The sequence below is a fragment of the Xyrauchen texanus genome, chromosome 20 (genome assembly GCF_025860055.1).
Source record: "Xyrauchen texanus isolate HMW12.3.18 chromosome 20, RBS_HiC_50CHRs, whole genome shotgun sequence".
Classification (NCBI taxonomy): domain Eukaryota; kingdom Metazoa; phylum Chordata; class Actinopteri; order Cypriniformes; family Catostomidae; genus Xyrauchen; species Xyrauchen texanus.
The window spans coordinates 8,010,280-8,022,568 of record NC_068295.1 but is presented as its reverse complement, the minus strand read 5'-3'; the positions used below and the strand labels follow the sequence as shown (position 1 = coordinate 8,022,568).

At 37.4% G+C, this 12,289-nt stretch overlaps 1 protein-coding gene across 1 annotated transcript in view; it reads right to left on the bottom strand.

Moving 5' to 3' along the window:
• The window catches only part of pcdh15a (protocadherin-related 15a), a 250,136-nt gene that overhangs the window by 104,591 nt on the left and 133,256 nt on the right, over positions 1–12,289 (bottom strand). Inside the window, exons 14-17 of the mRNA XM_052150614.1 lie at positions 9,394–9,543; positions 6,762–6,952; positions 6,485–6,617; positions 5,207–5,286 (exon numbers count right to left, since the gene is read on the bottom strand). Coding sequence (XP_052006574.1) covers positions 5,207–5,286; positions 6,485–6,617; positions 6,762–6,952; positions 9,394–9,543 — 554 coding nt within the window. The remainder of the gene's footprint in view (positions 1–5,206; positions 5,287–6,484; positions 6,618–6,761; positions 6,953–9,393; positions 9,544–12,289) is intronic.

The window sequence follows — 12,289 nt, the reverse complement described above, 5'->3', positions numbered from 1 at the left end:
AACGCCCCCTGATTTACACAAAACTCTAAACGTTTTGGAAAACCAAGCGCAGAACTTGGAAACAAAAGCAAAGAAAATTACAGTGTAAGCATACATAAAAAAAATATATATGAGCTAAATTGTCAGACAGCACAAAAAACAGTAATATAGCCAAGGAAAACGTGATTTGTTTGCAATTCTGATGACTTTAATTTGCTTAAATTTTATTTTTTTGTGTTTATATATATTGTTGATTCATGCTTGTTATTTTTTGATCTGCGCTTATCATTTTGATCTGCGCTTTTTATTTATTTTTGCGCTTAATTATTTAGCTACAATTTTTTTTTTTTGATCCATGACCGCAACACTTTTGATGGGATATTGATCCCATAGTATGGAACCAGTCATATGGGTTTGGTGTATTCCGGGAAAAATATCTAAACATCCATAAAAAAAGACAATTACTTGATTGTCTTTTGAGAAATCTAACAACATTTTGTGAGGTTTATACTTAAAACAAGAAAAAACAACAAGTATTGCCTTAAAATCTGACATATTGCCTGACCAACTAATAAACCAGCATCTATGGTCCTCCATGCTGAAAAGCTAGCCATAGGGACACCATTATCACCTCTAGACTAACAGCATTCCTGCAAATCACCAGGCTCCTCCTATAGTGAGCGTGTGTGTGTGTGTGTGTGTGTGTGTGTGTGTGTGTGTGAGCGTGTATTTATCACTTTGTGGGGACCAAATGTCCCCATAAGGATAGTAAAACCCGAAATTTTTGACCTTGTGGGGACATTTTGTCGGTCCCCATGAGGAAAACAGCTTATAAATCATACTAAATTATGTTTTTTGAAAATGTAAAAATGCAGAAAGTTTTCTGTGAGGGTTAGGTTTAGGGGTAGGGTTAGGTTTAGGGGATAGAATATAAAGTTTGTACAGTATAAAAACCATTATGTCTATGGAAAGTCCCCATAAAACATGGAAACACAACATGTGTGTGTGTGTGTGTGTGTGTGTGTGTGTGTGTTGAGAGAGTGTCATAAGACAGACGGATCCTGTTAACATTGCAGTCACACACAGCAGAAGGAACAGGCTGCTGTTCTGCTTGATCATGTGTGTGTGTGTGTGCCTGTGTTTTTTAAATTCCTCCTTAGCTGACCCCTACAAAAGCGATATTGAACGTGTCCTCTGGAGCCTGTGAATCAGTCGTATAAAGCACTTCAATGGCAGGATTCTCTTTCCTTTCGGGCTCACAAACCTCAAGGAGGCCACACGGCATTCAAGGCAAAGTCTTTAAATTTTATATCCTTTTTTCAATGGCTCTTTAATGACTTTTGCTGTTTCTTCAACAGAAATAAATACATTTTTAAGACTAATAATTCTGCCATTCTTTTCACATCACATTATTGCTGATTTTAACATTTACTAACAATACAATAGACAGGGACAGGGAAGAGGAGGAGAGATGATTTGAGGCTAGAAAAGCCAAGAACAGAAGAGATTAGACTAGAAAAGAGCAGATAAGACCTGATGAGATAAGATGCGACAAGGTGAGGCGTGGAGAGAAGAGGTGAAACAAGACCAGATGAGACCAGACAAGACAAGACCAGATGATACCAAAAGAGACAAGACCAGATAAGAAGAGGGAATTGAGGTGTGAAGATACAAGATGAGACCAGATGTGGCGAGACAAGACCAGATGAGACAAGTTAAGTCAAGACCTAATGAGATGAAAAGAGGTGAGGTGAGGCGCAACGTGAAGAGACCAAACAAGACCAGATGAGATCAGACAAGACAATACCAAATGAGAACAGATGAGGCGAGACAATACCAGATGAGACAAGACTAGATGAGGCAAGAGAAGATCACATGAGACCAGACAAGACCAGACCAGAACATATGACATTAGGGTTGTCAGGATTATGAAATTTAGCTGACGATTAATTGTCAAAAAATGTATCACAATCATGATGATTCATTTTCTACTTTAGGGGATTTACGATTATTTGTCAAACTTCTTAAGGGGTATGTGTGCTTCATACACCTTAAGTTATGTATTCTTGTTTAACTGGGAATCATACACTGCCTGGCCCAAAAAAAAGTCACATACTCTAATATTCCATTGGACTGCCTTTAGATTTAATTGTGCCATTGTTATGCAATGTCACCACATTTATTTCCGTCCAGAGTTGAATTAATTTTTGGCCGAGATCTTGTATTTATTAAGGAAGAGTCGAACCATTCCATAAAATCTTCCCCAGCACATCACGAAGACTTTCAATGGGGTTAAGCTCAAGACTCTATGGTGGCAAATTCATGTGTCAAAATAATTCCTCATGCTCCCTGAACCACTCTTTCACAATTTGAGCCTGATGAATCTTGGCATTGTCATCCTGGAATATGCCTGTGCCGTCATGGAAGAAACAATCCATTGATGGGATAACCTGCTCATTCAGTGCATTCAGGATAGTCAGCTGACTTTATTTTATTGCCGCATAATGTTGCTGATCCTAGACCTGACCAATTGAAGCAACCCCAGATCATAACACTGCCTCCAGAGGCTTGTACAGTGGGCACTATGCATGACGGGTGCATCACTTCATGTCCTTCCCTTCTTACCCTGAAGCGCACATCGCTTTGGAATAGGGTAAATCTGGACTTATAAGACCACATGACTTTTTCCATGGCTCCACAGTCCAATATTTATGCTCACTAGCAAAGTGAAGTAGTTTTTTCTGATTAGCCTCACTAACAAGTGGCTTTCTTGTGGCCACACAGCTGTTTAGTCCCATTCCTCATCACATTGTGCTTGTGGAAATGCTCCAACTTTAGCTAGTAAATATAGCCGTGAATTCTACTTAAAACATTTTACGATAGTTTTAGCGATCTCTGATCATGATCATTCAAGATTTTTTTTCAAAACACATTTCTTCCATGAAGCTGATGTTTCACCACTATCTCTCCAGGTTATTATAATAAGTTGGACAGTTCTTAACTCAATTCCAGCGATTTCAGCTTAATTTCTTTGCTTGATGCAGGCCAATAATTTGCCCCTTTTGAAACACAGTAACATCTATTCCATGACCACGGGATACATCTTACGACATAGTTGTTTAAGAAATGAGAAGCTACATGCTGCATCAGTTAGGGTTAAAAGAACTGTTGCAAGCTGAAACATATTAATCACTGCAATAATGATCCAATCATAGGATCTTAAGTATCTGCTTATTTAACACTCTGGGGTCGACGGATGCGCCGGCACGCCCTACTGGATTTTTTCCGTCATTACAGCGGAAACAACATCAAATTCTCCGTCATTTTGGGGCATACAGATAAGTGTAAGACATCATTAGAGACTATAAAGGGTCTTCTTTTATTTTTGTACACTCACAATAACAACAAAATCTTGTGATTTTGTAAAATAAAGAAAATAAAAAGGGTGTGCTCACAGCAGTCTCTGTGTTCGTGAGCATATTTCTGAAACACGTCACAAAAATGAACTGAAATTCCGCGAATACTTATCACACAAACATGAAACATATGTCTAAAAAAGCTTAAAATGTGTACTTTTAAATAATACAAATCAAATTTAAAACAAATATTCTCCTGCAATGTAATCTGTATGAAAAAAAGCAATGTACAGTTTCTCCTGCCTCAGCTAATTATCCCTAATGTGATCACACCCACGGGCAGAGGGCGCTATTCATAAGGTAATGTGCTGAGGCGATCAATGCAAATGGTAAACGCCCCCGATTGTACTGTAAAAACATAAAATTCATTCACTTTTCTGCGCATTTGAAAGATGCACAGACGATACACATGCGAGGAAACTCCTGGATAGTGACGAAGAGTTAATATTTTCCTCATATGAAGAGCGGGACTCCGATGAACATTTGCATTTTGAAGAGAGACTTGATCCAGACGCGGATACAATTTCAGATGAGTAAGTCATTTAGTTTTCATTAGTTGACATGCTATTTTATATAAACATGTACATATTTTACTAGTGGGACTGTTTCCAGACTTGCCAGCCATGATTCAGAGTATTGAAATTTGAAACATGTCCTAACAGGCATGTTTTAGTTACATTTAAATGCTGTTTCGGCTAAAGCAGGTATTTAAATTGTATGCTGTATGATATAAATATGATATGTAATATGATATAAAAATAAGATGAATGTTTAGATTTCAACTAGTGTTTATTCTGCCTTATTATCATCAATCAAGCTTGTGCTTGCTAATATGTGTTCGGGTGTAAATATGCCCATATTAGAAAATAAGCATGATTTCTGAAGGATCATGTGACACTGAAGACTGCAGTAATGATGCTGAAAATTCAGCTTTGATCACAAATTTCATTTTACAATATTTTAAAATAGAAAACTGTTCTTTTAAATTGTAAAAAAGAGTTCACAATATCACTGTTTTTACTGTATTTTGGATCAAATAAATGCAGCCTTGGTGAGCAGAAGAGACTTCTTTTAAACAGCAGTGTAGGTCTAAAATTAAGTGAAGTCTTTATGTAAAGAAAATGTATAGTCAGATACATAAACTTGATTTTGATCATTAAGTCTCCTCACATTCATTCTCGTTTTGTCACATTCCTCATTGATAGGCCCAGGGGAGGGGTCTTTGTCTCCTCAGGTGTGAAATACATCAATATTCATGATAGTTCACGCCTCCTCGCATATGACCTTTCTAACACTAAAAGTGTCTAATAAATGTTAAATTAATATATTGTTTTGTATGAATGTGTGATCAGGATGGTTTTCACATAATTTTTAGCAAAAACTCTAGGCTACAAGATCCAGTTCTCAAAAGTATTGTGGACAAATGTTTATTATGTGTTATATGGCCTTATTTCGATGACTTAAAAATTTAGTTTTTTCAAAAACCATGCAACAATATTATTTTCTCAAAAATACAAACATGTACACACATGTTGCTCACATATTATTGTAGCCCATTTTGTGCTGAATACAGTGTTATCAGACTTTAGCCATTAATATGGTTTTAAGCAACTGAAAAAAGCACAAATGTCAAGGCATGTCAAAACTTTTCCAGGGACACCCTCAGACTCCAGAGAGTTAAATCTATACAGCGACATTTTTGCCCAGGCAGTGTATAATATAAAACTGGGATATATAATTTGTATATATCCCTATAATTATATATTGATATAAACAAATAATTAATGTTTTTATTATTAATGAAAACTTACGTTCCTGACAGATTGAAGACGTGATGTGGGTCTCCGCTATCTATCCAGTAGGTGATGGGATCCAACTCACGGTCTGTAGCCTGTAGAAATACACCCATTAACTTTCAATTTACACCAGTTGTTCTGGCTGGTACTGGCTGGTGAAACATAAAATCAATGCAACATAAAATCAATTGTAGGATAACAATATACCACACTCAAATGAAAAGGCCAATGTCAAGATGCACAAAACTATAATCAGTGACATTTTAAAAAATGTCAGAATTTCAAACCCTACACCTTTGCAAGAATGTTCTGGTTTGTAATGCAATATCTGATCTGATCAATATCTTGATTACACTGTAGTCTATGCATAACATCTGTATTCAGCAATTTCTGTCTTTAAAATGTGTGTCTATGTTCGGAATAGCATAGCACCATGCTACTCTTACTATTTCTGCAGTATATTGTATGTGTAATGTGTATAGCATGCACATTATCTGTATGCACACAATACCTGGATTTGACAAAATGTGCATTTTACAACAGAACTGAGATTTTTTAGGATAATTTTCTAGACTCATAATTTGACTGGACTGCCAAGAGTTAAGACCAGGGTCAAGTCAATCAAGTAATTTGTTACTTGACAAACAAACTTGAAACACACATTGCTTCAAAGCAGCGTTACAGAAAATGAAGCTGTAATGTCTTTAAGTCATCATTGCACAGTTTGACGAATACATGATTAAATTTTTCTTGAACTTTACAGTCATTCATGATCACTAAATTAGGACACTGAATCTGAATGATTTACAAAAATAATTTTACAGCAATTTGCACTCACAAACAGCACTTTCTAGCCAAAGCAATTGTATAGAACAGAGTATAACTACAGAGATATTTATTAACCATGGAAATTTTCATAACTTTTTCCAGTGCATTTCGCCATCATTTTAGGGGAACTTAAAAAGCATGTTTGCCCAGTTAGTATAAATTTGCCTGTAACAGATGTTCGTATTTGGATCAAAAGGAGGAAGCAGAAGCAGGGGCGGAGCCAGGAGTTTTTCACAGGGGTGGCCGGGCAGAGGCCAGCTATCAGTCTGTGGTGGCACAGGAATGTTCGGGCAGTACGTGTTAAGTCTTGTGCTCAAAAATGGTAATTGCGAGTGGGGTGGCCAATGGAGTGACCTAACAAATTAATTTCCAATATGACTCTAAGGTCCTGTGGCAACAATGTATCATACTACTGTTAGGAGGTAGTATTGAGTGTACACTGCACAGTATGCAGTATATGTGTACCTGCAGGTTTAAAAGTATGGCTCCTATCCTCATGGCCTCACTGATCTCCAGGTTGTAGGTTTGCAGGGGGAATCTTGGGGGACTCTGATTGTTGGGTGGGAGAACCTCAATGTACACCATAGTTATGGAGCTCCTACACAAAATGAAAGATCATTCATCAATAAATCCATGTACAGGAATGAGGTAATAATGACACAATATTAGTTTGTTGATGCAAGTATAACAGAGAAAATAAAAGATCAAAGACAAACAATGATGGAATTAAGTCATTTTTGACCTCTCTGGATCAGGAGCATTGTCTGATGCTCTAACGGTCAGCGCATAGGAACAACCAATGACCAGCGTGACCCCTGGTGCTAATGTGATTCGACCTGTGTGGTTATTGATGATGAAATTGCCCTGATCTCCAGCAAGGATAGAGTATGTGATCAGTCCGTTTAAACCAGCATCAGCGTCCTGTGCAGTCAGCTGAGAGAATACACAGAGACATGATTATTTTATTTTAAGTAACATTCTTTTTATTTATTTTACACTGTTCTTTATTGTCTGTGGCCAAGCTGCTCTGTAATACAAATATCAATAAGTTATTTTACAAAGAATAATATAGTTCTACAATGCACTTGTCCAACAAGGCACACCATGAAACTACCGCTGTACTTTTTGTAAAATTTTCTCTGTGAATGCCATGGCGTTATCTCATAATACTGCCAGATGAGGTGTTATATCACTTTTCCATTCAACAAGACTCATCAAAAATTACACCATCCAGGACAGCCAGAAATCTTTGGGTTGTGTTTGATGATCAGTTGAACTTCGCGGACCACATCACAAGAAAAGCCCAATCATGCAGATTTGCTTTGTATAACATTAAGAATATCAGACCCTTTCTATCTGAGCATGCTACGCAACTCCTTGTTCAGGCTCTTGTTATATCTAGACTGGACTACTGCAATGCTCTTCTGGCAGGAGTTCCTGCATGTACACTAAAACCTATGTGATTGATCCAGAACGCAATGGTACAATTCATGTTCAACAAGCCCAAAAGAGCGCACTTCATCGAAACTGAAAGTTCAAGGCATTGATGCTCGTTTACAGAACAACCACTGGCTCCGCACACCCCTGTATACACTCGCTACATTGAGTCTATGTGCCCCCCAGAAGCTTACAATTAGAGGGTGATTGGTGCCACCTTCAAGAAACATCTAAAGACACATCTTGTTCACGAGCACTTGAAACAATCTCACTAATGCTATAACTGTCTTATTTCTTCTTCTTAAAATAAAAAAAAAATAATAAAAGTTCACAATCCATTCTTTTACCACTGTCTCTCAACTTCCTCTCTATTTGTGCTTCTCTGTGAAATGTGAAACTTCATATTATAACACTTCTAATATTACTGCCTCCTTAGGATGAATTGCTTCTGTTATATTCCTCATTTGTAAGTCACTTTGGATAAAAGTGCCTTCAAAATGAATAAATGTAAATGTCAAATGCAGTTCTACTTTCTAAACTTTCTTTCTTTAAACTCAATACTTATTATTTTAAACCAACTATAGCAGCAAATCCATTCGTCCTTATTAAAATGTAGATTAAACTCTGTGTTAATGAGGTTTAAAAGCAGCATAATATGATTATTCTGCTTAAATTCTTGAACACAGACGTGTAGATCAAAGACTAAACACTTTCGATTAGGTTCAAACAAGAGAATTAAGATGTAAACACTTAACGTGGAACACTAACATCTTTAAAAGCACAAGCCGTACATCTTAATTCCAGCCTTTAGCAGAGACATAAGGGGCAATTAATATTCCCTAAGGGTAATTAATTCAAGTTTTGTTAATAAGCAAGCGCCACCTCCATTCTCGGCTCTCATTATTTAGAGAATTCCACCTGAGCGCTTCAGAAGCACCAATCCATACCGCAGTGCTTTTAGCTGCTTAGAGCTTTTGAGTGTTAAGGTAAGGAGAAATACACACACACACACACACACACACACACACACACACACACACACACACACACACACACACACACACACACTACAGAGCTGCAAAAATGGCTTATAAAACACTGCCAAGTGGCCCAGGTGACCTGACAGTAACCCCCGACCCCATTTCTGGAGGATCAGGGCGGTTTGTTATTTAAAGAGGAACTACGGGTCTTTATGTGTTTGACTTTTCTTTAAATTCTGCCCCAGTCGTGACAGTACGAGACAAATATAGACTGATAGCAAAATATGAGCAAAGATTGAAAATAAAGCAAACAAGAATCCAGTTTTATTACTGAGAGAGAAAGTGTCATTGCCTGAGGGAAAGTAATGCACCCATTACATTCACTTTATATCATTTTGCACCACGTATCCACACTCTGTATTCCATTATTTTACCACTGTATTCTATTTACTTTGTACTTATTTAATCTGTTTCACACCTGTAATTTCAATTAGTTAATATAGTTTGTTAATAAAGATAATTGATAAGCACAAGACGGTCCAGAAAGCACAACATCAGTTTGACAACTCAGTCTGAACAAAACCTCTAAACCGTTACCATTTACACAACATCAGAAAATAACCCGAAATCTCAGAAGGGGGGGCATATGATAAAAGACAGTGGTACAAGTGACAGACATTTTTTTCTCCAGTTCATTAACTGTCTATTAGATTATTTGGTTCCTCTTTAAAAGCTGTTTTGTTGCCTGCTATCTTTTGTATTTAGTTAGAAAAATGACTGTTTACCCTGGATTTTTAATTATGTAATTTATTCATTGAAATCTGCAAATCACATTTATAGTTTTGGAAAAAACCTTTCACTAGGAATAAATGACTCAAATGGCTCTTCATGAGTGAGGATATTTATCAGCTGTAGTGCCATGTAAACTTGTTTCAGAAGCAAATCATGTGTCCTCACCTGTAGGATGGTTTCTCCAGGCAGCATATTAGTGAAGACCTCCACACTGTAGGACACTTGAGTGAAGGTGGGTGTGTTGTCATTCGCATCGATGACCACAATGTCCACAGTCACAGGTCTGCTCTGCTGGACACCATCAGTTGCCACCAGCTTTAAAAAAACAAACATAATAGTTTCAATTGTATTATACATCATTCAATGCAGTAAAATTCCCTTTTAAGCAACCCAGTTCACTCATGGACAGTTATTTCCAGTCATGTGAATACAGCTTCCACCTACTTAAATAGGGAAACATCTAAATATCCAAATCTGTTTTTCTAGCTTATGTTTCAGTAACATACAGTAGGGTCCAAAAGTCTGAAAACAACACAAAATAGCAGTATGTGTTTGAACCTGTTTTAAAATGTGAATTTATGAACCTTTGAATTTTGCAACATTGCTGTTGCTGCTACTGTATTTTATAAAGGCAATAAGCCAGTTCAGGCAGTGCATTAAACCGATTTTACTACAGTTAAAGAACCATTACCAGCGGTCCTTTATGCACAGCCTCTTGTGGCTAATGACTAAAATGTAAAGCCATGCCAATTAGATTCTGAAGTGCACACAGGATGTGAGCGCCTCATACAACAAATTTTCAGCATTATAGGACAGCTTACAAATGTATCAGCTAAAAAAGCCATTGTTCAGCGACTGCAAACATTTGTCCAGAGTCTCCAACTGTGTTCCTTTCAAAGGCACTCAAAGTGCTGATCTAACAGCTTGCATTTCCATAAGTTTGTCCCAAGAGATTCTAGGCAAGAAATGTGGATCAAAGCCCAGCAGATCCTCCAGCTGAGCAGGAGAGAGGCAGAGCTTTTGTAACCACAGCTGTGTGTTGAGTGCTAGAGAACAGCTCCAGGCTAGCAGATCTCCAGAGCGAATCTAGTCTGATGCCTGATTCAAACTAGACTTTCAGCATGAAACATTGGAAGAATGATTGCTCAGTTGTGTTATTATTATTAGACCATGAGGCCTACAAATGCTTTTTTAGGCATCTCACTAGGGTTTAGAGCAGAGCCCTTATGTATGCTGATGAAGTCAACTCAGGGGAATATTTAAGATCTGCTTCATGATGTTCTCAGTGACAGCCATCCAACAGTTATAGTATGGCTTTGAAAACCTATTGAGAATTTCAGATCAGCAGAGCTGTACAAACTCAATCAGATGCTAAGAGTTATACTGTATATTGAAAGGCAATACAGAGATATAGAAGAGATAGAATTAAGTCAACGTAACAGACCATGACAGCATGAAAGACACCATCATCTGACCTCTCAGTGGGCAAAAACTTCATATTGTCATTTTATAAATTTCAGCACAAAACACGTACACGCTGTCTACAACAGACGTGAGTGTCGTGTTGTGTTAAAAGCTATAGAACCCATTATAATCAATTATGCTGTCTACATTGGAAGCATCTGTTGCGGTGCGGCGCATCAACAAAGCATTATTAATACAGTACATATTTCACCACCAGCAGATTTCACTGAGGGAATTGTAGAAAATATCTCTCTACTGTATAAATATAGCCAAAAGCTTCCCTGCTTTGTCCCCCTGACTCATAATATGACTGTCTTGCCCTGAATAGCCAAAACTTCACCTTCCGCGACAAAATAGTATTATATTTGTATTTCAATCGGGTAAATTCTCTGAGGCCATCAGAGGACATTCACCGCTTCAGCTCTGCCTTGGCACTTTTAATATTCCCTTCCAACTCCACAAGTTCTCATGCTTTGGATTTTTTGATGATTGAGGCGTACTGTATGATCCGACCCTGAGAACTACCTTGAGTGTCTCCCAAGCCATTCCCACAGAGGATACTGAGGACCAGTTGGTCTCCATAAAGACATTGATTTCAGCCTTTGCAAAGGGACTTTGCAAAAGGGATACATTAAAGTGTCAACTATATTATTTATTTTTCTCCATATGTGGCAACACCTCTAAACTCACCAGGGCGTGTTCTGAAAATAAAATGTTTCTAGATGGAATGAGAGACTTATATATAAAAATCTATTCTAGAATAAATCTTATGGACTGATGAAAAAAATTTATAGATCCTACCAGATGGGTTCAAAAGTCTCCAAATATCTGTAAGACCAATATTTGTACACATACTGTTGCTCTAGGGGACTGAGTCATCAAAAGATTAAAGTCTCATCCCAATATTATATCATGAGGGGTGCCAGCAGCTTGCAACATCCCTTCAAAATATATAAAAAAGCCCTCATCATCAGCATTGGGTGTGTAAATATTAGCCCAAATCCACCTTTTCCCCTTAATTTCTGCTAAAACTATAATGACTCTTCCGTATTTATCTTTAATCTGTTTGAGATATTTTGAATTGCAGATGCTTATCAATATAATGACTCCCCTGCTCTTACTTGAGCCAGTACTAAAGAAAACATGTCCAACCCATATCTTCCCAAAGTTTCATGCGGGGAAAGATGTGTGTCTTGAAGGAACACAATATCGTATTTCTTACATTTAAGAAATAACCCTATTTATTATTATGGGGTGCCCCAACCCATTCACATTCTATGTGGAGAGATAATCCACTCACATTAACATTTGACATTTTGACATATTAGAAAGAATTTATTGTGTGTCAAAAAAAATTATTAATGACCACATTCCAACATTAGTGCAACAATCAAACCCCAAACTTCTCCCCGAACAAAAAATCACAGAAAAAAGTACAACGTGTGCATTAATCCCGTGCACGACAGCGCCAAACGGCTATTCTCTAGTATCTATTCTCAATTTGGCCGCGAACATCAGTGCAAGAGTTGTAAAAGTGGAAGAGTTTCTTGCATTCCTTGAATCGATCACATTTCTCACAAATTCACAAAGTCTGGAA